General features: G+C 42.1%; 3 protein-coding genes across 5 annotated transcripts in view; all 3 read left to right on the plus strand.

Moving 5' to 3' along the window:
- The first annotated feature begins 605 nt into the window (after window positions 1–605).
- On the plus strand, window positions 606–15,878 carry oafa (OAF homolog a (Drosophila)). Its single transcript, XM_084950951.1, has 4 exons — window positions 606–1,372; window positions 12,545–12,679; window positions 12,765–12,945; window positions 13,742–15,878. The coding sequence occupies exons 1-4, from the start codon at window positions 1,142–1,144 to the stop codon at window positions 14,014–14,016; spliced, it is 822 nt and encodes a 273-aa protein (XP_084807077.1). The 5' UTR covers window positions 606–1,141; the 3' UTR covers window positions 14,017–15,878.
- A 393-nt stretch (window positions 15,879–16,271) lies between these two features.
- tlcd5a (TLC domain containing 5a) lies at window positions 16,272–21,424 on the plus strand. 2 transcript variants are annotated; one of them, XM_084950952.1, is made up of 3 exons: window positions 16,272–16,382; window positions 18,983–19,186; window positions 19,616–21,424. In XM_084950952.1, the coding sequence occupies exons 2-3, from the start codon at window positions 18,991–18,993 to the stop codon at window positions 20,146–20,148; spliced, it is 729 nt and encodes a 242-aa protein (XP_084807078.1). In that variant the 5' UTR covers window positions 16,272–16,382; window positions 18,983–18,990; the 3' UTR covers window positions 20,149–21,424. The 2 variants fall into 2 exon arrangements, with proteins under 2 accessions (XP_084807078.1, XP_084807079.1); XM_084950953.1 differs by lacking the exon at window positions 16,272–16,382 and adding an exon at window positions 18,758–18,843.
- Window positions 21,425–22,565: 1,141 nt separating this feature from the next.
- arhgef12a (Rho guanine nucleotide exchange factor (GEF) 12a) overlaps window positions 22,566–24,893 on the plus strand; it is a 42,261-nt gene continuing 39,933 nt past the window's right edge. For both annotated transcript variants that reach the window (XM_084949760.1, XM_084949761.1), the window contains exon 1: window positions 22,566–23,965. In XM_084949760.1, coding sequence (XP_084805886.1) covers window positions 23,934–23,965 — 32 coding nt within the window. In that variant the 5' untranslated portion in view covers window positions 22,566–23,933. The remainder of the gene's footprint in view (window positions 23,966–24,893) is intronic.

The raw sequence follows: 24,893 nt of genomic DNA on the forward strand, positions 1-24,893 counted from the left end.
AAAAACAACTACCGCTTTTTTACTTTGGTGCTGTATGAATGGCCATGGAGAGGCCATTAAGGTGAAGTCTTTATGAGTAGGAGAGGCTGCAAAAACTTGTGAAAATACAGTTTAAAACCAAAAATTTACATGCTCCTTCACAGTCTCCAAAGCTGCTCAGTGGACCAGTTTGAAATCTTTGGCTGACCGATTTTGGCCCCCTGGCCTTATGTTTGACTTCCCTGTTTTGGCGCATTTAATCCAATATTACCTCCATAAGATAGCACATCCGCACGGATCCTATTTACTCACATCACAGGGCTTTTAAACTTAAGATAATATCTTCTATCACTCCAACATTTTTACCTGCTTGGTTATTGTTTGCTTTACGATCACCGCCAGCTGCACGGTATAGTTTGCTCATGCATTTTAATCATCCCTACATGCCGTGAGCAACACGCACGGAGCTGTGATTTACAAATCCCCCTACAAACACCTTTTTTATAATTGCTGGGGTGGAGGAGGGGGGTATTATTAGCCCATTTGCTGTGGAGTGCAGGAGGATCACATGAGGCCTTTAGGGGGATGGGCAGACTTTTCTGAGGGTGGTATGGCTTTAAGAGTTTACTACCATCAGTGCGCTCTTTCACTCACACGCCGCAGAAAGTTTGGAGGCCAGGCGAGCAGCGGGATACCGACGGATAGGAAGTGACGGGACTGAGTGAGAGTCAGAAGGAGGTAAGAAAAGAGAGAGAGAGAGAAGACGTGAACATCAACACAAAGCAGAGTGAGAAGCAGCGTGCAATCATCGGACTCTTGACTGTGGTGCGGGAGGGAGCTGAAGTGCGCATGATCTTATCAACAACACCGGAGCGACACACTTTCAATGGAAGGGAACTGGTCCCAGAAGTGAAAGGGAGAGATTGCAGTGAGGACGTGTGTTTGTCGCCTGATTCCTATGAATGTGCCCGTAATTGTGGAAAGTACTGACACACGGCGGGGGGACCGCATGAAAGAGTGACCCACCAAACTTTGATCATGAAGGAAAAGACTTGACGAGACAACACGGCACAAGAGAAGAACACAGCTGGGATATGAGCGGAGATCTCTGGAGTTCGCCTCGATTTTTTGCTCTCTCGGGTACGATTTTGCGTCTTCGGGGATGTTTGCGAGTTGCATCTCCGCGGCTCCAGGTCGGATACTGACTCGTTTCTGTGCCCTTGTGCTGCTCGTGGCTGTGGGACTCGCTGCAGAGCTGCGGGTCCGAGTCCGGCTCTCTGACGGACTGGTGACCGAGGAGGTTTTGGAGGCGGACAGCGAGAAAGACTCGATATCACTCGAGTTCAAGCAGGGAGATGGGACGCTCATCACTTTTGTGGTGGACTTCAAACGGGTAAGAGGTTGTCCTGCTTACCGCTGAACATGAGGCGGATACTTCCTCCTGGCTCATTTGAATTTTAGGTTATTGAATAGCTGCAATTTCCCCTCCAGAATCAGAACTAATTAACAAAGAACTTAATTTCATGCTTCCCATTTTATACCTGCAGACTCATAACACTCCCTCGGTGGTCCTGGAAGTCACTATAGGAAGTCCCCACTTAAAAATAAGAAATTGTCTTGTCACTAATCCTAAAGCCAGTCCAAATCTAACTAAAAGGCACTACTGCTGTGCCCCTCCACCCCCTTACTTTGGTAATACACCCATCCACCCCTACAACCCCCCAAAATCTGATCAAGGATCTGCACCGTTCACATAATCAGAACCCCCAATTAGCCCCAAATCTGTGTATCCCTTAGGTGTTGAAATCCGCAACAATGGCTTCTTGGTTCAAGCTACACTGTTAAATTTTAATTCAGGGTCACAGATCTGAATCTTAAACAAAATCACACCTAAAGCCTTTTTTTTAAATAAAGGGGACAAATCTGAGCAGTTACTGTAGCCCACATTTAAGCTGAAGTATAAAGTTTCATTCATCCCTTTCCATCACAGCTGAGTTTCACCGAGGTCAAGACAGCTGCTGCTCCTTAGATGTGACGCCCCCAAGACCCTAATGGCCTTCGAAACCCCTGCAGCTCAAGGGTCCCGTTCAGAGCTGATCATAAGTGGCCATATTTAGCATTCTTCTAAAATGTAGACAAACAGCTCAAGTGTCCAACGCCAACCAGTTGTAACATTTTGGAAAGATGACACTGTTTTGCTTTTGTCAATGGCTATCTGGAGACTCGTGAAATTGTCAGTCTTGCAAAATAAAAAACAACTGCTTTGCATAAGAGGGGCGTGTGTGGTGGTGGGGGGGGGGTGCACAGAGCAAAGGCATGTGTCTGTGATGGTTGCTGTCACACAGAAGCTGACAGGCTGGTGAGATGTGAAGGGGGAGATTTACCAGGATTAAGTGGGCATGTCTGACCTTTTTGATCTGCACGTCTGGTTCACTAACCAAAACAGCTAATTTAGAGTTGAAAGAGAAGAGGCCGTCACCCCCCAATCGCTGGTGACACCCACAGAAAGAGACGTACAGCGATCTGAGAGCAGGGAGCCCTTTTCCTGACTGTGCAGGGTTGCTGTATCCTGTCACGCGTGCACACGCCAGCGCACATCACATCTGCACATATGGTTTGGTTTATTTGAACCTCTTAGATCGCTTTACTTTTCCGCTGCCTGATTTATCTGTACAGTTGTAGGTCAGCCTCTTGCTGCTCCCCCCTACCTCTCCCCTCTTTCTGTCTCACCCCCCCCCCCTGTCTCCTGCCCCCGCCTTGTTTCTTCTGCATGTGGTTTTCATTCAAGTCTTGTGCAGTATCTCCCAAGATTTATGGAAAGTTGGATGAGCTGTCACTTCCAGCTGCCATGAATATATAGTTCAGACGAGCGCCTGTGGGAAGCGGAGTGTTTTAAGAGGGATGTTAAACACTGAGTTCTAATGATGAGACACAAAAAATATGGATGGCTCGATAGATAATGTCACATTTTGAAGAGCAAGTCTCGTTCACTGAGATTTAAAAAAAGAACTGAAATGTAGTCACGGGACAGCAGCCTCATTACTATTTGCTGCTTTGTGAATACGTGGCAAAATGTGATGGTACATGTTATAGCCATTAGACACTGGTGAAGTGGTCTGCTGAATGTGAGAGGGAAGTTTAGTCAACCTTATCCAAGCAATGAATCACAGTGTATGAGCCGTGCAGCGATTTCAGGAAAGTTCTCTGATGGTCTGTAAGCATATGGAAAAGATGAAAAGGTGGTTTTAGCTTGCTCATGACACCTCTGTGTCATGTTGACTGAATCTCAACATGTGGATACCGCTGTCTGTTCACTTCAAAGCAACAGATTTATGATAGTGCGGTTCGCTTTTTTTATGAAGCACAGGCGTTATGGGGTTGGATGGAGTTGATTATCTGCCACTTATTCTGTAATTGCATTTGAAGGTTACACTTCTCTTTTTTTCAGCGTGCAGTAAAGGAGCTTTTCATTCCCGTCTGGGGTCTCCATGAAGTATTTACAGCTGAATCGACTCTAAATTATGTAAAATTGCAGCAATCTGTCTGCAGCTCAGCAATATCCTGATGAAATGTTTCACGTCGATCTGCAGATTTTTTTTTTTTTCCCCCACTGTGAGACAAATCTCAGCACAGATGTCGCTCTGAATAGAGAAGGTAGCTGCCAATTTGGTATCCCCCCCCTTTCCCCCCCACTAAATTCTGCAATTTATGGTTCAACACAGGCTAGTACCCTGAGCTTAACATAAACCGTTGTCTTAAGGTCAATGCGAGGGAAATGACCCTCATCTTTCAGGCCTTGTTTTGGGTCTTTCCAGATTTGGTGTTTTGTGTGTCTTGTCTTTTCTGTCCATCAGTGCAGGAATGTGAATGACTTCACAGGGATCTGGGATGGAGTGGTGCACATCATCGTACATCTATAGTTACAGGCACCTTGGCCTGCAACTGTAAAGCCTTTTTATTATCTGGATACGATTTCAGGGTTTTAAATTTCGGGGCCTATTTCGATTTATAGACTTTTTGGGGTCTTCTTTTATTCCTAGATGTTTGATTCGATTCCTTCTTGACGCAAACCTCCACGCTTATCAGGGCTTGGGACTCTTATTAGAAGTACACCGTGGGCCGCACTGCAGTTACAATTTAATGTTAGGCGACCAGTAGCAAGTGCATTGCTGTCATTCCCATGATGCCAAACGACTAGGTGTCCTTTGATACATCTAAGGTGTGCTTTAAATAATGTAGCAAGTTGTCATTCTTTAGTGACTGCATGTGAATGCTTGTAAAGGATTCCTTTGCCCTTTAAGTGCAATGTCGGGTGGCATGTTTCAACCCAACTGCAATCCCTCTTGTTCTCTTAACTATGGGTTTGTTTTTTTTAATGCCTAATCCTAACCAGCAAGAAAAGTCAAAAGTGATTTAAAAGCATCTGAAACAAAATGCAGACAGTCTCCTGTCACCCCTTTAGCCACCTAATATGGTCGTTAAAGCTCAGAGGATCTTTTTTTTTCTTTCTGCACTTTAAAACTAGAACTGCATAGTTTGAGATAGTAGGAATAAACAGCTGATACCATCAGTTAGAAGGAAATTTGAAAGGCTTCCGCTCACGCTAGCGTTTTTACTACTTTGGGTGACAAAGCTTTAGGAGTTTGCTGTTCTCACCAAAACCTCAGTTATTGGAACAATTTTGAAAATAGGGGTGTGGGAGAACAAAAACTGCTGATCCAAAAAAAATCACCAACTATATTTGAGGTTCAGAGTTTTTTGATGGGGATGATCATCTGCACCTTACAACATCCCGTTAACTGGGTCAGGATCTTGTGAATGATGGCACTGATGAGCACGTCAGTGTCCGTTTTCTTTTTTTTTTTTTTTCCCTGAACCTTGCAAACTGGATCAGCTTTCACTGCGGAGGCCTGCGTTACCGTCAGCTCAGCTCATTGTGATGGTCTTCAAAGCACAGAGGCTTTATGCACACGCCCAGAAATAAGCTTGCTGTAAGAATGGATTGGAGATTTTTTTTTTTTTTCCACACACCCTCATGTGCTGTGTCAAACACAGAAGGAAAGTTGAGGGTGGGGAGTTAGGTTGGTTAGCTTTTCTGTGTGCCCTCCCATTGGGTTGCAGAGTGTGACCCAGTTAGGCAGGTGCTCATTCCGAGTTCTCTTCGAGCCTTCGTATGCTGTATGAGCCATTAGAATTGTTTAACTGCATTATCTGTCAGACAAACTCTTTTTCTTTTCTTTTTTTTCCTGCGTGGGAGGCCTGATGACAGTCCACTTTGTTCTTTTTCTTGTTAGTGTAAAACGCAGAGGTTTGCCAAGAGTCACAACTGGCTGTTGTGTTTTTTTCCCATGTTACAGGTACTTCACATTCATACAGTACAGTAGAAACCTTTTTTTTTTCTTTACTTTTGGCTGCCACACCTTGCCTCTTACTCAACCTTGAAACACCATCCCTCTTTGTCACTTGTACAAACTTGTAAAGTCCTTTTTATGGGTGAGTGTCACCTGTTCCAGGAAGTGTTGTTGTTGCTTCGGGTATGTTCAGTTAGTTATAAGGCACACAGGTTTTCACACTCCAAACGGTGACTGTGAGCAATCTGTGAGTCACAGAAATCCATGTGGCAAATTGTTTACTCAAGGGATGAACTTTGAAGACCTCGCCTCCTACTCTGCTTTCCTTTTGTATGTTTTTTGCGTGGGAAAATGACTCTGTTCAGAGAAGTTACTGCCTAGTTCTGCTTTCTTGTCTTAAATCTATGAGGTGGCATTCTTGAACGCTTACTTTTGATTTTAATACATTAAGATCTTGTAAGGTTACTCTGTGCTGGAGGAAGAGTTCAGCTAACTTTGAAGTATTTAAAAATGAACTTTTTTTTTTGTTTGTTTTTTTTACCCATGGCCATAATTTTCCCTGCTGGCTCAAAATCCTAAAAATCAAAAACAAAACACCAAAACAAGCTTCTTCTGTGGTCTTGTTGTTGCCATTCGGGTCTCCTCATGATCCCCCTTTGGCCTCTGGTGGCCCCTTTGCGCCTGTTGGTGTCTTTATCCTTTTCCCCTCCTCCTCTCGCCAGAAGGCCAGATGTTCACATTTAATACTGCTGATAAAGAGCTTCCCATTTTCACAGTCTCTGCTTCCAGGGAAAGAGACCAGAGCAGAGAGATGACTATCATCTAGCTTTTTAAAAAAATTTTCTCATTGATCAGAACAGGGACTGCACAGTGCTGTGGTAGCAGCCTTTGACGGACATGAAGACGGCGGTTGTGGCTTGCAGTGTACATAGTTGTAATTTTTGTCTAACTACAGATGGTTTAAGATGAAGAAGATTGGCAATGACACTGACAAAGAATTGAAGCGTGCCAGATCTTTCCGTCCCCTGAAATATTCTTTTTGTCAAATTCATGGCTGTGTCCGTTTGGGTAGCGCCACTTTGCAAGCTTTGGACTTATTTATTTTATTTTAGGTCAGTGATAGTTCAGGCAGTTAAGTCATAGGGGTCCACACCTGGGAAGGCATTACAACACCCTTTTCCTTGTCAACAATCTGATGTCGTGTCACCTTTCCTGTCATAAAACAGATTCTGTTTTTTAAGAAAAAGGCTCATAAAGGATATGTTGTTACATAAAACCTATTATCAATATGTATAGTTTGAATAATACCATTATTTTTGTGGTTCCTGAAACCGGATATGAAAGATGTGCAACAACAGTTGGAGGCTGAATGGGACTGTGGCCATCTCTATTGTTTATGCCTCGTCTATCTGCCTCATTTCCTTCCCTGTTAGCACTCACTATTTGCCTCCTTCTCATTTCCTGAATGCAGAGTCCCCCATAAACAGTTTGTGTGTCTACTTAATTGTATCCAGATTCTGCATGAATGAATAAAATGATGTTGTGGGCTGTGCAGAGTTAGTCTTTTAAAAAGAATTTTGGTTGTATTTTTGTACTTATGTGTAACACCTAAACATTAACCCCTCGTGCACTGGGAAAGGTAAGCTCCTTTTGCATTGTTGTCAGGAGAATAGGCAACAGGAAAACCTTTCTTTTCATGGCTTCCAGTGTTTTGATTGTCCATTCATTGCCAGTGTTTACTAATTGGTTAGCTCTTTGGACAGCCAGGTGTGACCAGACCTAAATGTGGCTCCACATTCCTGCCTTTGGGGCGTCTGTAATTAACTTCAGCTCAAAGCATGTCTTAGCTCAGTGGCTTTTCTCCCGTTCCTTTTGTCTGTGTGCGTCTCTCCCTCAGTCTCCCAAAATGATCTTTAATCCCTGCCAAAAACCTGTGCTTTTTTTTTTTTTTTTTTGCTGCTTTGAATGGCTTCCCTCACACACTAAAGCAAATACCCTATCCCGTCACCAAACATTTTAAATCCATATGTGTTTTCAAAAGGCAGTCGGAGCCATTTACGTAGGTTCGGGATTTTAAAGGTAAACACAAGGTTTCATCACTCGAGACAAGCGAATAAACTGGAAGGCTGCACGGTGCTGAATTTTATGTAAAGATTACATTGCCCTTTTTTACTTTTGTTAGTATACAAGCTTGACTTTAATCTTATTTGTTCATTTTTTTAAATTATTACATAAACTTTTTGGTCCTATGTCAGGCAAATATCCACACAGACCCACACTGATCCCAAATGACTCATCAGAGCGTGGCTTACCAGCAGTCCTCCACAGCCAGCCATCAGCCTTATCAACAGACAGGGTCTTAGGGGGGATTTGAAAACAGGAAGAACCCCCTGCACAGGGAACACATACTGCTGTACTGTTTGTGTGCGTGTGTGTGGGTGCACTTGTGCATGAATATCCATCCTTGCATCGAGTGTGAATCGGTTCAGCCAGAATGGCACTCAAACTGAGATGCATATATCTCTTGCAAGTGCAGGTGCAATGTTCCCATGAGCGTTTGGACTGCTTTTCATTGCTGGGCCTCCTATTTTAACAGCCTGTAAACCAGGTATATACTCTGCAAGGAGACGGAGTTTGTCTTGCTGGGTTACAGTGTCTGAGAATGTTCACTGTAAATGGCACCCTTTGAGTGTCTGAATGGGCTTTTGTGCACCTCTTAAATAATCTGACCCACCAAAGGTAACCACCAATGAAACGAGCCCCCACCCTCTCTCCTGATTAACAGGTCTTCGTTTGACCCACCAGTCATGTTGCATGAATACAGACTTGTTTGGCTGTTGGCCAGTGGTAGTTTGTCTGCAAATGGACTAAGTCCTATGTGTAAGCGAGCAATGTTAAGGAATTCGCACTTGTGTGGATTATTTATAGCCACACTGACATTTACGCTGCTCTGCTAGAGTAAAGAAAACTCAAGGATACGCTGCCCTTTGATTATGGTATCGCCAGTCTTTTTAAAGATGGGAATAAGGTTGCCTTTTTAATTCGTAATGTCCGAAGGTGGTTATTTTCTGTAATGTTGGTCAGCAAATTATTACTTTTTTTTTTTTTCTAGGTGTAAACACTCTTTAAGGGGGGTGACTCATTTTCCAAATGTGGGCACCTCCTCTTTAGGGAGTATTTTGAAATTAAGGGGTGCTTTTTCAAGCTCTAGCAAGTCTACTCGATTCCAGCATTACTGTTTTTCTTGCCATATGCATCCCAGGCAATTATTTTGTCTACTTTTTGGCAGTGTGGTGTATTTTATCAGGAACTGATGAAATCTTTCTCTATAATCCATCACACGAATGAAGCAGGTTTTGTTACAACAGGAAGGAATTACCCCATACTGTGACTACAGAAGCGCTTTTCCTCCCCGTCTCATATTTGTTTGATCTTCTGTCAGTCCTCTGTTTGCATAATTCGGCGACTTTAAAAACACCTTCCCACTTGGGAGATTGTAAAAAGAGTTATTGTTTGATCAGTAAGATGAGTGCACACTCTCTCCTAGTGATATTGCCTGTCATCATAACAACAGGTGTAAACCTTACTTTAATCACTTCACGTTTCACTCCTTTGTTGTGTTTTCTTTATCACGCTTTGGAGTGTGTCTGCACACATCCCAAACGGTGGTGGTTTTTTCTGGCGGGCAGCAAAGATGATATAACTATTTTACTCTGTTTGCTGTCAGAATGTCAGTGAAATTTTACCCGAGCGTGACCTGAGCTGACATGTCCTCAGCACTGGTTTTGTGTTGCCATTCAAAGGTCGTAATTAAATTTTAACTACTCTCACTACATGACTGCGCACAAAATATACCAATGCTGCCAGCTGAATATGAAGACTACAAAACATCTTGGCCTGTCAGAAGATAAAGATAAAAGAAATATCACCATCCAGAACCTGTAAAAGTTCAATTCAGTGCCGTTCAGTTTTTCATATAGCAGCAAATCACAACAACAGTCACCTCGAGGCACTTTAAATTGTAAGGTAAAGTTGCTACAAATATGTAGAATAAAGCAGAAAACCCCACAATCAGATGGCTCCCAATTAGCAAGCACTTTGGTGACAGTGGGGAGGAAAAACTCTTCTAACAGGAAGACACCTCCAGTAGAACCAGGTTGAGGGAGGGCCAGCCGTTATACACTTACGGACAAGTTATATCCTCTAAACACTAAAATGCTGAGACAAATATATATTTATGAGGAGCAATGGTTAGCATCGTCCAGGTCATAGCAAGAAAGTGTCCGGTTTGAATCCACAAGCCAGCTGGAGCGGTTCTTTGTGCAATGAAAAAGTTCCTCTAAAGCAGGTATGCAGGTGAAAGTATCTCTTTGGTTGATAGTCGCAGGTATGGTTTTATATTCAACTTCTGATCTTCAGGGTTTTTTATTTTATTTTTTAATTTCTATATTTTAACTCAAATTGTGTAACACGGATAAATGGAAATCTGTAGACTACTGTAAACTCTTAAGTACCACCAGCCAGGTAGTCTACTGGCAAAATGCCAGTACTAGAGTAATTTTCTGTAGTTTGAATGGTGGGTGCGGTGCACACAAACTCTCACATCTGGTGCAGCCATTTTTTTTTGGAGTTTACCTGAAGCATAATGCTGCCACATCCTAGAATAGTCTGTAATACATCATGAGCGTGCTTTGTTTGTTGTGCAGCTTTGCTCTGTCCTTGGCATGGCTTCAAATCATTTCAGGAGTTCTTCAGAAGTGAAGCATTTAATCTCCAGGAGGGGGGTTGTTTTTTTTTGGGGGGGGGGGGTTGTATGTTTTTTTTTTTTTGTTTTGTTTTTTTTCTTTAATTAAGGGGATTTTCCTGCCATCCTGACCTTCTCATTTGCTCTGCATAGCTTGACATGTCTTAGGTCAAAACTGATCCGATGCTAATTCTAGCTACATGTAGCCAGAAGCTGCTTCTGGGGAAATTATTTTCTGGAACCTGATCGCTGCCTGTTTGCTTCCTAATTAGGTAATGTAAGTCCAAAAACTTAAGCCAAAACAATAAAACTAGGCAGTAAAACACATACCTTTTGGTATTTCATCATTATTGTTTGTTTACTCCTTTCCCATTGTTATGTCTCATTATGGCACTGGATGTTACCCTTAGTACCCCTGTAATATTTCACCCTGTCAACTTGCCACAGCTCCCAATCTGTGCTCCCAATTTTTCAACACCATGATTGCCCGATAGCTTGTGTAGTACTTTCATTAGCAGCTCCCCTTCTTCATCTTCAGTTCTTCTGTGGTCTTCTAAATATTTGATCCCATAAATGCATGCTCACTTTACTCTGGTAGTGCTTTTTTGTTCTTAAAGATTCTTTCTGTAACTGCTAAAATGTGATCCTAAATATGCCACTTTTATACGTACGTAACAGTCTTGAGGTTGTTTTTTTTTTTTTTTCTCCCAACCTCTTCGAGAGAAGATTGCTGTCAGTGCTCAAACTGTCAAACTGTGCCCGTAAGACTTTCCATGGTGTGCAGATGATGTAATTTTGATACAAAATTGCATCAATAAAAATCGTTGCCACAGTAAGCACTGTTAAACTACCTTTGCCCTTTTGGCCTAGACGCAGAGTAGAAATTAGACAATCATTAATCACGAGACATAATGACACAACAGGAGGGGATCAGTGTCTTCGCTTTGCTGTTGAGTCGCTTCCAGAGAAGCAGAGCTAGTGGAACTGCCATGCTGCTCTGTAATTACCCAGAGAGCCCTGGGGCAAATCCATGTGGCTGACACGAATACCTTCCTCTTCTTTCTGTCCCTCCCTCCCTCTCTTCTCCCCACCCGGTGTCCCAGCGTAGCACTATGTGTCTGCAGCATGGGAGGTCTTGAAGTCATGGCCTCTGCTTACTCCTGCACTCTGGGGCAAATGGCCCTCTTGTCCTTCTCGCTGTAGGCATTGTACTCACTCTTTTCGCTGTGATATCTCTTCCTCCGCTCTTTGACATTATCTTATTGTTTTGTGTCTGCAGGAAAAAGCTGAGGCATATAATTTCCACTGGCTCATTTCTGTGTTCCTCTGAGTACCATGTGAACAGCTCATAAAGCTATATAATCAATATTTGCTTAGTAATTTTCTTTCCAGGGGTCAAACAGGATTGCCTTGTGTAATACCCGTGCTGCTATTGTACCCTTGCCAGTGTCTCTTTTCACAGACAAAAGTGGCTGTTGGAGTGAAGATCCAAGCAGTCTGTAAAGGACTGCAGAGCGTAAACACTTGTGAGGCAGAATGCATTGCCTTCTTGCCAGGGTGTACTCTTCTCCATACAGGAAGTGGAAGAGCTTAAGAAGAACTCAGTGGGGTTATCTCGGAGCTGTTTATCTATTCCAGAGTTCCTCCTGCTCAGGGAGTGAAAGCCTTCAAACTGTTACTCCTCAGCTGCCTGTTTGCTTCAGACGGGTGTGTGAAAAGCGGAGGAGGGGTATTTAGGACTGTTTGTGTCTGTGTTGGAGCTGAAGCCAAGGAGGAGGGGGTTTGGAGTGGGGTTCTAATGAATAGGAGGACAGGTCTACTGCTCTGCTCTCCACACTGTCGAAGCTTCCCATCATGCTTTGCCTTGCCCCTCACCAAACTCTTTATGGACTTTTGATTTGGTGCCAGATCGCTCGCGCATTTGCCAACAGCAGCACATCTTTGTTTTTATTTGTGCGAGTGTGTGTGTGTGTGTGCGTATGCGTGTGTGTGTGTGTGTGTGTGTGTGTGTGTGAGAGAGAGAGAGAAAATTCTCACTATTGGCATTTTGCTACTAGTACAGTTCTACTTTAAACAGCATGCTAAAATGAGTCTGACATTTCTGGCATGTGAGAAATTCTAGTAGGTCTGACAAGAAACAGGCTGAAAAGGTTTAATTTGACACAGCAGAATACTACAGTATTATAGGAGCCTCATTGCACAGGTCTGCAGACAAAAAGTATCAACAAGCTGTCATGTGAGCCTTTATGGGTGAGGTGAATATAAACCCTTTGTTTCTTTGAGTAGACAGCTGTTTGGACATCTTTGAACTGCTTTAAGTACCGTAATGGAAACAGTATCTGTTCTAATTTGGATGATTCTCCTCATATAAACAACAACTTATCATAACCTCGCCTCGACTACTATTCCCGATACTTTCCGGGAGTCATCTGTTCAGCCTTTTCATTTCTCATCCCTTTGGCTTTTTCAGGATGTGAAAATATTCCGAGCGCTGATCCTGGGCGAGCTGGAACGAGGGCAGAACCAGTACCAAGCCCTGTGCTTCGTGTCCCGCCTCAACCGCAATGAGATCATCCCCAGCGAGTCCATGGCCCGTCTCAGGCAGGTATGACACGGTGGAGATTGTGCTATGGAGATTTTTCAGCTGATTATATACTGTGGAGAATCTGAGGATATTACGTCTTTCCCAGAAAAATCCCCAGGCCATTCGTTTGGCAGAGGAGCGGAGAGGCCTGGAGCAGCTGACTATGAGCGCAGCGGTCAATCTAAGTCGGGCCTGGCACCTCAGCGCCCACATCCACAACATGTGTAGCGAGGCTCGCGAGGCCATCTACACCAGTGAGGCAGATGTGAAATACTGGCTGGAAAAAGGTCAGCGGCCATCTGATTTTTGTTTATTATTGAACCTCACATAAACTCTGCTGGTGTTTTTGTACCCCCCCCCCCCCCCCCCCCCCCCCCCTTTTCTTTCTCCTCTCCTGATTGTCTCTCTAATTCTGCATACGTCTCTGAACTGATTCTCCTAATCTCCTCAACACTATCTTCCCTGTTTCTCTCTTCAAGACACCTCTTTCCACTTAATTCTAGTGATATGACTTCAAGTATTATCTTCTGGGGTTTCAATGATAAGACTGTGTGACTGTGCATGTTATCTAGGTTCCTCTCCTCTTTCGCTCTTTGCTCTCCAAACTGCCTTGCACACTATGAAATAGGGTGAAACGGCATGTGTGTGCATGCAGATTCATTTTGTTTATCGGAGAGGTTCAGCCCATTATTTAACCATTTGTTTTCAAAAAAGCAGTTTGCAGCGAAATGCAGATTCTTTATAGCAGCGAAATCCAAATTATTCGAGCTGAGGAGAATTCATACGACAGCACTATTGTCAGCTGACAGCTTTGTTATTAAGAAAACAATGTTGATGGTCACGGTTCACCGAGCGCTCTGCGCCGTTATCTGCACAGGGACCTATCGTAGCATCTCCTTAGCATAACAAAGCTGCCCTTTCACTGCAGCATCTCGCCTGTTTTATGCCACTTTGTTTGCGCTCTCTAGATCACAGCCGCATTTAATTGAGCGGAATCAGAAAAGGGAGCGATCGGCGCAGACGCGCGACTGCTTGCTTTTTGTTTTTAACTGCCACATGCTTCCCTATCTGTTTGTTTTACAGGAGTGGACGGCTCCATATTTGAGGTTCTGCCCCAAGCAACAGAGCTACCCAGCTTTCAGGCCTGTCATGCTACTAAAGACTTGTGGCAGCCATGTCTCTGCACGTACACCCTGCGGCTGGAGTGGTACCCGTGTCTGCTGAAGTACTGCCGCAGCCGGGACGCAACAGGCAAGGGCTCCACCTACAAGTGTGGCATCAAGAGCTGCAGCAAAGGATACCATTTCACGTACTATGTTCCCCAAAAACAGCTCTGCCTCTGGGACGAGGAGACCTAGAGTTTTGTTGTGGATGTTTAAGAAACGAGAAGACTTCTTTTTTTCTTTTTCTTTTTTGCCAGCCCAACCAATGCTTCTCCACCCATGCTAACCACAGCAACACTGGACCTTGGTTTATATCATGTGAAGTGAAGCTGTGTCAGGTGGGGAGGGCCGACATCCAGACATCCACGTTGAAGTAGAAATAAATTCAGGTTCCAGATGAGACCAAAAGCTTTTAAGGGAGATGCAGCGAAGTCACTAATTTTTCACTAATGTTTCCTGGGAAAAATGACCTCTTGCTGTCAGCCTTAACGTGATTGATATATACATACATATATATATATATGTATGTATGTATAAATAATTTTTTTTTTTCTTTTGCCAAGAAGCTGTCACTTTTGTGCCTTTTTGGGGAAAGTGAGTGGGGCAAATTAAACAAAACCTCTCAAACAAGCAATGGTATGAAAAAAAAAAAGATGGACAGTCATACACCGGCAGAGGAACAACACTGTCCCACTCTCAGTCAAAAGGAGGTAGACAAACAAATTCTTCCATCCTGGTGAAGGAAAATTTGAATGTTGGAATTATCTGTCTTATAAAGCTCTGTGAAAACAGTTTACCAGATAAATGCTGTTTTGTTTTTTTTTACCATGTAAGCATGCTTACAAAGGAAAAAAAACCCCTCTCCAATGCTATCTTTATTTATTTTGGTTGCAAAGTGAAATTATGGAGGACTATCATTGAAAAAAAAATGTTTCCTTCCCTGTAGGCATTAAAACAGTTTCTGAAGTTCATCTTAAACCACAGAGCCTCAGTAACACAAAGTATTCAAACACATTTCAGGTTAACCTCTTGGCTGTTGTTTCTCATCCATATCCTGTTTTGCTTATATGCTGCCTGTTTTCATTCTTGTATAGACGGTGTAGAAAAACAGGCATATTATCCTATTTAATAGTGAAGATTTATCCCGAGTTGCCCTGTCATTACCCATGGGGACACCTCCTGCCCACAACTCGCACCCCTCTCAATCTGTTTAAAAAGTGTCAAACCAAAGTCAAAGAAATGCTGTGAAAGGAGCCGTTTAAAGTTTCTGGACACAAGCTCTTCAGTATGGTGGTGTTTTTTTGTTTTGTTTTTCCTCCCCAATGTGAGGATCCATTCAAGCAACAGGCGCTTTAATGATCTACACTGCCATCTTCTGGTTAACCAGCATTTTTAGACTTTTATGCGCGCTGCCAGAATTCTGGTTCTTGGTTTCCGGCTTTGCCTGCTATAATTTACGCATCTCATATCTGCCCCCGATAATTTACGTGTAATTCAAGGAGCACTTCTTAAATTTGTGGGACCAAATTTAACTTGTCTGTCTGTTCTTTATAGTACTAGGTTAAAGAAAAGACTGCTTTTCCTCAATAACTTCAGCCTTTTTACTGCCATAGCGCAAAAAAAAGGGAGAAAAAAGAGGAAAAAAGAGTTTTTAGTGTGCTGGTATGTCCTGCTAACTGAAGAACCAAATGAGTGAAACACACCTATTTGTGGCCTTCTCTGGTGATCAAGTGCCTTAACATTTTACTGATGTTTTTGCTATGTAATTGTAGATTACATTGTTAAACATATTTTTTTTTTCTATGAAAGAGTTTTTAATATGTTGTAATTAAAAAAGCTGCCGTAAGGGAAAAAAAATGAAGCAATTTGGTTAAGTAAAATTTTTAAGAGCTGTTTTACATAAATTGTTTTAATAAAGTCCTTCTTTGCACTGCATGGACAGCTTGGAAGTTATTTGTGGTATATTGGAGTAATTTTATTAAGCCTTATATGGGGTATAAGGAGGTGTGTGTGTGTGGGGGGGACAAAGGAATCGGTGTATGGGAATTAAGAGATATACAGTTTAGATTCTTTGCATAGTCATCTGCTTCTGGGTGCTCCAATAAATTGTCCTGTTTTGCACTCAGGTGTGTTATGCCAGTCTTTCAATCAAGGTTGTAATTTCCACTATTTCCCACACGGTGTCGCCCCTATTCCGAAAGAAAAAGAGCCTGCCATCGCTACATCAAGGATGAAAGCATGCTTTTCCTACAAAATATTGCATAAATCTACTTTAATCTCTAATTATGGTATTGCACGGGATAATATAAGCAGGATGAAATACACTTTGTAGTGCTAGCAAGTTAATAGTAGCAGAGCATGCAAATGCAGCCACTTGTAATGGGATACAAAGGATGCTGAAGGAGGCTGCTGTTGCTGCTACCCGGTGCCGTTCAGTTAAAGGACAGCAAAGTGTGTATCCAAACAAACCTGCCTCGGTCTTCTACGAGCATATATTTGCTTCAGAGGACGCAAAACAGCCAGGATGTAAACAGAGAGACAGCCACATGTGAACCGTCAAGGTAATTATATTTCACCGCATTTATAACGGTGTTGTAACCTCATAAAACAAGGCTTTGTTAGCTTGCTAGCGGTTAGCTTGCTCCCTGATCCATCTAATAGTGCCAGTGCAGAGTTAGCCTGTTATGATAGCATCCCCTCGGCTAAGGGATGAGCTATGGCCCTACTCTGCTGCTGCCCTTTCACATTGTTAGCAACAGCTGCTTTTGCTGTCACCATCAATAAACTGGCCCACGAACAAATGAAGAAAAGATTTCTTCATTTGTTCGTGGGCTCTGGTTGCCAGTTCCCGTCCTTTCATAGGTTTGCGTGGGAACACAATTATTACGCTATTAGTTTTTACCTTAAAACAGCTCAAGAGTAAACATAGCTCAGGTGTCTCACCCTTATCCTAGGAAAGCCTCCAGCATCATACACAGGGCATGCTGTAATGAAGAAAAACAAATAATAAACATAAAGGTAGTTGTTCAGTTACCTGGTGTTTTCTTATGTGTACTCTACAGGAGTCTTGAGTCACCACTCATTTCTTTATATTTTGCTAGTAAAATGAGCATATATTGAAACATGTGCAAACATACATGGGAATGCAGTGTAATAAGGCAAAAACAGAGTTTGTACAATTCTAAAGCGCCTGAAAGTCAATATTTGGCAACAATCGTTATTCCTTAGCTTTGCCTTAACTCTCTTAGGTAAGCTTTCTTTTCATTTTTTTTTAAAGTTTAAGTAGTCTTTTTTGGATGTTCTCTGTCAAGATGATCTCACTCTGCTTCAGTAATGTTGAGGTCCGGGCTCTGGGGAGGCCAACCCATGAATGATAGTGTTCCATTATGTGTTTTTTCTATCCAGGTATGCCTTTACTGCAGTGGCAGTGTTTGGGATCATTGTCATGCTGAAAAACAAAGCAGCTGCAAATCAGACGCTTTCCACATTGGGCTGCATGGAGGATTAAAATCTGAGTGTACTTCTCTGTGTTTATAATTCCATCAATTTTAACAAGATCCTGTGCAATCTGGCATACCTCAGTCTTTTCTCCCTGTTATCTGTTGATTAAGAATGGCTTCTTGACAGCCACCCTTCCACTGAGACCATTTCTGATGAGTCTCCAGTGAAAAGTAGATGGATCAACTGATGGATTGTCTGGGCCAGACGCATCTCTTAGGACTTGTGTCACATCCTTGCTGGATTTTTTCTTATTTCTTAAGGACACGACTTTCAAATATTGTTCATGTATTACAGATAGTTGTTTTTTTTTTCAGCCTGCCACTTCTCCTTTTGTTCTCCTCTTGTCCAGGTTCCTCAGATCTTTTAATGACACACTGCACGCTGTACTAAGATATGCCATGTTTCCATCTTCTAGTTGTTTTTGGAATAACTGTATTGGTGCAAAAATACTATTTTATGCACGTTAAAGTGTAGTATCTGTGGCATATTTTTTTATAGATTCAAAAAAGAGAACAGTTTTGTGACTGTCTGCTACTAACAGAGTGCACAAGGCACAATTTAAAATGGATTTTCTATTATGTAGGCATAATACTGGTTTATTCCTGGAGTTAGGTCCCTTTTTATCCTTGAATTAAAAAAAAACATTCCCAAGAAAATGGTCAGGTCAAAGGACTGGACTGAACGATCACTCAAAACCAGAAAGTCTGGCTTCTTGGAAGATAAATATAGAGAAATGTGGAATCATTCAAGACTTACTAGTTTTATTTTATGTCATTACATAATTTTGTCATTGCATATTCAGATCTCAGATGTTTCCTTTGTTTGCTCGTGATTTTTTCTCCCTACTTTATTGTGCGTTTTATGCAGGTTTTCTAAGACTATAAATTCAAGCCTAGTCTTCATATCATCCTTAGGTGCATCCTTTTTATCCATAGTACAAGTGAATCTGTAAAATAATTTGCAGCGGAGTCCATAAACAGATGAATTAATTTATTTACATATTCATTTTCAAGCAGAAAATCTGAAACGGTTCAGTGTCCCGCCTCTTAAATATAGTAATTTATTGCTCTTATATGTGTGTTGTAGTAACTGAATATCTTTTAGTTTATTTGGCTGGCATGTGGACATCACAAACATAACAACGAAGATAGCAACGGGACATTTTTTGTTTGCTCATTAGTGCAGATGTCAAATAATAAGGGAGAAAGAGCCTTTGTCCCTCTCGGGAACTGTCTGAGACCCAGCACCCAGTAACCTCTCTGCCAGTTTTGAAACTAGCTTGAATCTTTAAGAATCAAGTGTACATCTTGTTCCAGTTCACTGAGGGTGGGCTCATCTGTCTGCATGGTCTCACCTCCTAGTACAAACGTCACAGCAGAAGAAGAGACGTCCCCCTCACCCCACCAGACCCTCAGCCGGCCTACTATAGTACTATTATAGTTCAAGCAAAGGCTAATTGTTGCTCCCTCACAAAGAGTGCACAGTTCAAATCTCTGGACGGTGATTCTGTCTTTTTCTACTGTAAGTGATATTACAGAGCAAGAAGTTCCTCCTTGCATTTTTCTCTCGCCATGTAATGTGAGTCAGAGTTGGCTTGATGACTGCTGAGACGTTTGTTTAGCTGTAATTTGCTGCTTTTCTTTGTTTGACTTACCTTCAGAGGGGAAGATGGCTGTGCTTGTCGTTTGTGCTCTCCTGTGCCTATCCTGCTGGGTGTCTTTCTATTTTGTCCTGTGTAACGTTAACGGATCCAGGAGCTACGAATGGAACTGTCGACTCGTCACGCTGGTACACGGGATCCTGGCAGTCTGCATCACAGCGTACATAGGCTATGTAGATGGACCTTGGCCTTTTACTTATCCAGGTAGGGGATGCAGCTTGTCAAGATTTTGTGTGCACATTAAAAACCTAAAAGGATTCAAGGATGCAGAGACACAGCATAGATTTTAAGCAGCTCACAGACTTAATATTATATTCTCTTATGCATTAATGTGACATTACTGTTTAGGTTCATTTATTAGTTTTTACTGCAACATCTGCTGCTTTTTCTTTGAAAATTGATGCAGACATGAGGCATCTAAACTAGTTAACACAGTTGAGCTCTAACTACCAAGTGGAAACTTTTTGTAAGGTGCTGAAAAATCTTTAGACACAAAGACAAAAAGTTCTCAAGAGATGTTTTTGTTACACGCCAATATAAACAACTATGTGCTCATTTCACAGTAATAACTTGTTTTATCTGTTTCGATAAGAAGCTAACTAAAGCCGGTCTTTTTTTGTCTGTGGACGCCAGGTACAAAGAACACCCCTCTGCAGATAAGTGCCATGGTCCTGAGTCTGGGCTATTTTATTTTTGACATGGCCTGGTGTGTGTACTTCCGTACAGAGGGACCAGTTATGCTGGCCCACCACACCATGAGCATCCTGGGAATCCTGTTGACCCTTTGGTTGGGGGAGTCTGGCATCGAGTCGTGTGCGGTGCTCTTTGGCAGTGAAATCACCAACCCTCTCTTGCAGGCGCGCTGGTTCCTCAAGCAGACTGGACGTTACGGGACTCTGCTGGGGGACGTTGTGGACGTCCTGTTTGTGCTGCTGTTTGTGTTGATGCGAATCTTCGTGGGAGGCACAATGCTGTACTGTGAGCTGATCTCCCCCAGGCCGAGATTCTTTATCAAGTGTGGCGGAGTGGCCATGTACGCCCTTTCCTGGGTCTTTATGGTAGACATTGTTCGATTTGCCATCCGGAAGAGCAAAAGCTGGCACAAACACCAGAGAGACCGCCAAGAGCTTTTAGCAGCTAATGGTCATGAAGGGAAAAAGGAGTGATCGGCATCAGAAGGGAATCCATTTATGTCATTTCTCTGCTCTTCACTTTGGACACTTGATGGAAAGTACATGGAAAGCAACTTTCTCCATGTTGAAGTGTGATTTTAGAAAAAGGGATTTTTAAATTAAAAAAATGCTAAGGCTTCTTTTTGTAAGGTTTGTGGATTTTGGAGCTGAACATGCATAAAAGGTGCAAACAGCACTGACGCAGTTTATATCACCGAAAACCAAAGCTTGTTGTATAAACACACAAAGAAAACCTGTGGGAAGAAAAGTTGCCGTTAACTGTGACCTAGTCATGTGTGGCAGTGTGGCTCCAAAAGGAAGTTCCCTACTAGAAAAGAAAAAGTTTACATGTAATGTTGTAGTCCTTGTGAAACACTTTTAGTGATGTCAACAGACTAGGATTGGTACTCAGGGAAATTAAGTAATATCAGAAAGATTGAAGTGTGTTTGATGTGTTTAATCAAATTTCTATTTATTTTGCATCCCTCCTTTAAAGCTCTATGTTACAGTTTTATTGAGTCTATTAAATTCTAAATGTGTTCTTTTTAGTGTAAATTGTAAACTATAAATACCTTCTCATGTTTTCTGAAATGGTAACCAGTGTCAACTTTATTGTACCAGATGTGTGAGGGTGGTCGTGCGTGAGTAATCATTTAGACAAGATCTGTGCTCTGCACTGATAGCTCCCAGCTAATTTAATTTAATAAGCTGTTTGTTGAATGTTTCAGTCTCACAGAGATCTTGTCAGAAATTGTCCAAGCTTTGATTAAATTCATTCTGAGCTATCTGTACATTGTGCGAGTCTTTCAAAAGGTCTTTTTTTAAATAAACCATTTTGAAATAAACATGTTATACAATGTTTGCCTTAATAAAAAATGTGCTACCGGGATGAAGACAGGAAGTTTTTATATTAAGGGACTATAATGACTGAGCCCAGATTTTTATGTGCATTCTTGTCTTAATTGTGAGAATATGTTTTTGTCGCAATAGGTTAAAAACATGCCGTCTGTTTGTTTCCTATGTCTGTTCACTTGACTGGCACTGAGAGAAGTCTCTGTGTGCATCACCAATACATACAAGAAAGTACAAACCTAACTAGTGTGTGCCTTAGTTATCTGAATGTACCTTCCTAATGTGTGTTTATCCTTTCTCATGTACTGTAAACTCATTCAACACAGGAGGTGGCGTCACAAGAGCCATTTCGGGTCGGGGTTTCATCGTTCACCTTTGTAATCCCTGTGTAAAGTGAAATAAAATAAACTTGACATGTTGTTTGCATTCACTAAACAGCAAATTTACAACTAAACTGAAACATCAACTGTGTTCTAGTCAAGCCTAGCGAAACTCGAGATGAATTAGTCGACTGAGAGTGAAGTTACCTAAGCTGTCCACATGATGGTGTCATATCAATTATTTATGAATGATGAGAGAGGAAAGATGTGGTCTTTCTGCAATTCTAAAATAGGAGCAATGAAAAGGGAAGAAAAGCACTTTTTTATTTTAAACACAAAGCATCAGCAACTTATATTAAGTTACATTACGTTCATGTGTAACTTTTTGGTTTTTTCTCATTTTAGCATAAATTCAGTCGTTTTGGACCAGTTTTCAGTCTTTACCAATGCAAAGTGGAGCTAGGTGTGTGTTATGCTGTGTGTAATATACAATGTGCCTTATTTATTGTCGTATTTATAGTATAATGTAGGGTGCCAGAAATGCAGTGATGTGTGACTGCAATGCTCAGCACAGCAATCACACAGTAGTGCAGTAGTTGTGTATTTAAGCAAGTTAGTTGTGTGAGAAAAAGGTTAGAGTACAAGCCAGACGGGAATTTGTTTATTAAGAAAGATAAAATTATGTACTTTGCATTGATAAATATGACTGACCACAACCTTAATGGGACAGATGAAGTTTTTTTTTTATCATTTTCATTTGATGGTTGGTTTTGCTTCCAGTAATATCACATGCACAAAAACTGGAGTCGTATAAATGACTCTTGGACTGGAAGGTTCAACACTTTAGTAGTTTGTATGTTTTTTTTTTCTTAACGGATAAATATAAATGCATGAATAATTTATTGTGTCAGTTTCATGAGTGCCTTTTGCATCCATATTTGACTGTTACGGCACACACAGTTACTCGAAGCACTATTCAGAAGGAGACTGACTAACATGAAGATATTCGTGTCTATACATTTAAAAATGATCAAATTATAACAATTTTTTGGCCCAGTGGTCATTATTTAATATCCCTGCCAGCTGCACACGCCATTGAGGCGCTGCTTGTTATATTCACAGCCTACTATAGTTGCATCATACACGAATAAATTATACATGTTTAGTATTACTGTTACCAGTAGTAGTAGTGCTTGCTGTCGTTGTTACTCGTTTTTCAGTAGTGGTCCCTGATATTATGCTGAAATAAGTTCTCCCCGGCGGCAGGAAGTGGTTAGTCTCTCCCAATTGTTAGCTAGGGCGTTGCTAGCGGCAGAAAGTGGGATTTTTTTTGGTACCTTTCCTCAAGTTATTCTCTCGAACAAACAGCGTTGTACGTTGGGAAAAAATAACGTTTAATGTTCGCTACAAGTTTCAAGCCCCTCGACGTTTTTTTGTCGTTGTTTACACGGGAGCGGTGGTTACTTTCTTTCCCGTTAGCTGGCGGCCACATAGCTAGCCTGCTTTCCATCCACGGGAATTCTGTCGAGAATTGACGATTTCTTTTGGAACATGGAGTCAAGAGACGCTGTGCTGTGCTAACGGGCTCCGCTGCATTTTGTTTCCTCAAGGAGTCTTTTTGAAGGACATAACGCGAAGACGTATCGCAAGCCAGTGAAAATACACGAGGTTTTTGTGTATGTATGTTTCGCTCGTTGGCCGGCTCATTGTTGTGAACGGGAGTTTGCTTAGTTTGCACTCGAAACAAGAGCCCACGAAGCAAAGTTTTTTGCTGAAAGAGCTCATCTGTTTTGTTAGCTGGTAGCTGGTGAGATTCAACGACTGCCAGTTTGCAGTGAGAAAGGATTTTTTTGGGGGAGGAACCTATGTGCTTTTTTAAATGACCATTTAACTCAGTTCGTTTCTTTTTAATCAAAGCGGTTTGACGTTAGCTGCAGTTGTTTTGCTAATTTCTAACACGGGTCGTTTAAACTCGGCATTGAGCGATTCTCCTGGTCACGGGAGAGTCGTCCCCACAGCCACAGACAGGCATTTCTTGGAGCAGGGAATACCTAATGGGACTGGAGGAATTTCCAGCATCTTCACCGATCATTTAGACACCGAGGCCATTCGGCCGAGCTGGGTGTTGGCAGACGAACTACATCGCAGGGCCAAGGTGTCAGGAACGTGGGGATACGGATTGTTTACATACATCATATCGGCGGAAAACTGGGATGTGAATGCAAAGGAGGCACACGAGGAGTTCGTACATACACGACAACCTGTGTCAGCTGCACCAGTATATTTATTATCGTTGCCAAAATATTGTTTATTACCGGGGTAGGACTGCTAATTCGACCAAGGCCCCGATTGATTTTTATGATCTGCACTGTAGATTTTTTGCTGTCATTTAATTTTAACAAGAAGTCCTGGTTGTAGCTTAGGCTCATCTGGTGTTTGGAGGTGCCTTGCAGCAACCTCACAGTGAACTGATTCCCAGCATCGTTCTCAAAATCCCTGCCTACTCCAGACGAATGCCAGAGAAAGACGCTCCAGGAAATCGCCTCATCACACTCTGGAAAATGTTAATAGGATATAATTTGCTGCAAATCTAGAACCGGAAGCCCAATGAGTGACACACAGCCCAGCTTCACTGACAGGTACTGTAAACAACCACCTTTTATATTCTGTTAATGCACTGTTTTCACCTTCAAAGTAATAAAATGATAGCATTTTTGTGAAAGTCCCTTGACGTGGGACCTAAACCGTGTTTTACACGGTTTAGGTAAAACACTGACCTATGTAGATGATGCTCGGTAATAACTGTTATTCAGTTACTAATGAAGGACATCAGATCTTGATAGAAACTGCTGATCTCAGCATGGATAATGGAGTTCTCTGTAGACTGTAAAATACTACTTATGGACTGGATGAGAAGGACTGCTACTGTTTGTGTGCTAGGGAACAGTCATCCAGTGATCCCTGTACACCTTTCAACATCACTATTACCCCTAAGCCTTTAAAGCTAAACCTCTCCTACACCTATTAAAACAATCTCTGGATTTAGACAAAACCCTAGCTCGGCGAGTAATCATCTTATCTAAGGCAGTTGTCACCTTAAACTAAAAGGTTGGACCAGCTGACTAAACATTGTGTCACATCCTTCAAGAATGCAGGGATGGATGTGTCTAAAACTACCCCAATGTATGGACACGTGTGTCCATCACTGATTTCTGCATTGCATCATGACAGTGGTTTTCTTGCCTGGACAATAAAGAGGTTTTTGTTCTGAAATGATGTTCTCTGGCAGTAAAACAAAAAGTGGAGCTGTTGTATTGCATCAAACCTTCCCACCTGAATGTCACATACCTGCAAGGAGAGAAGGAAGGAGTCAGAATAGAAGGGGAGCTTATTACACCAGGTTGGGATATGAAATACCCTCATGGCTAGAGCTAGAGGGAGGCGAAAGCCCAGCCCTATTTTTTTTTTTTTTTTTTAATAAATATGACACCCCCCCTCCCCCACTGCACTGATGGCAACAGTGGCTGGCACCAACTGCTGGCCTGTACTTGGAATTATTGTTCTGGA

Source organism: Perissodus microlepis, chromosome 14, assembly GCF_051167445.1.
Source record: "Perissodus microlepis isolate ML-2025 ecotype Zambia chromosome 14, ASM5116744v1, whole genome shotgun sequence".
Classification (NCBI taxonomy): domain Eukaryota; kingdom Metazoa; phylum Chordata; class Actinopteri; order Cichliformes; family Cichlidae; genus Perissodus; species Perissodus microlepis.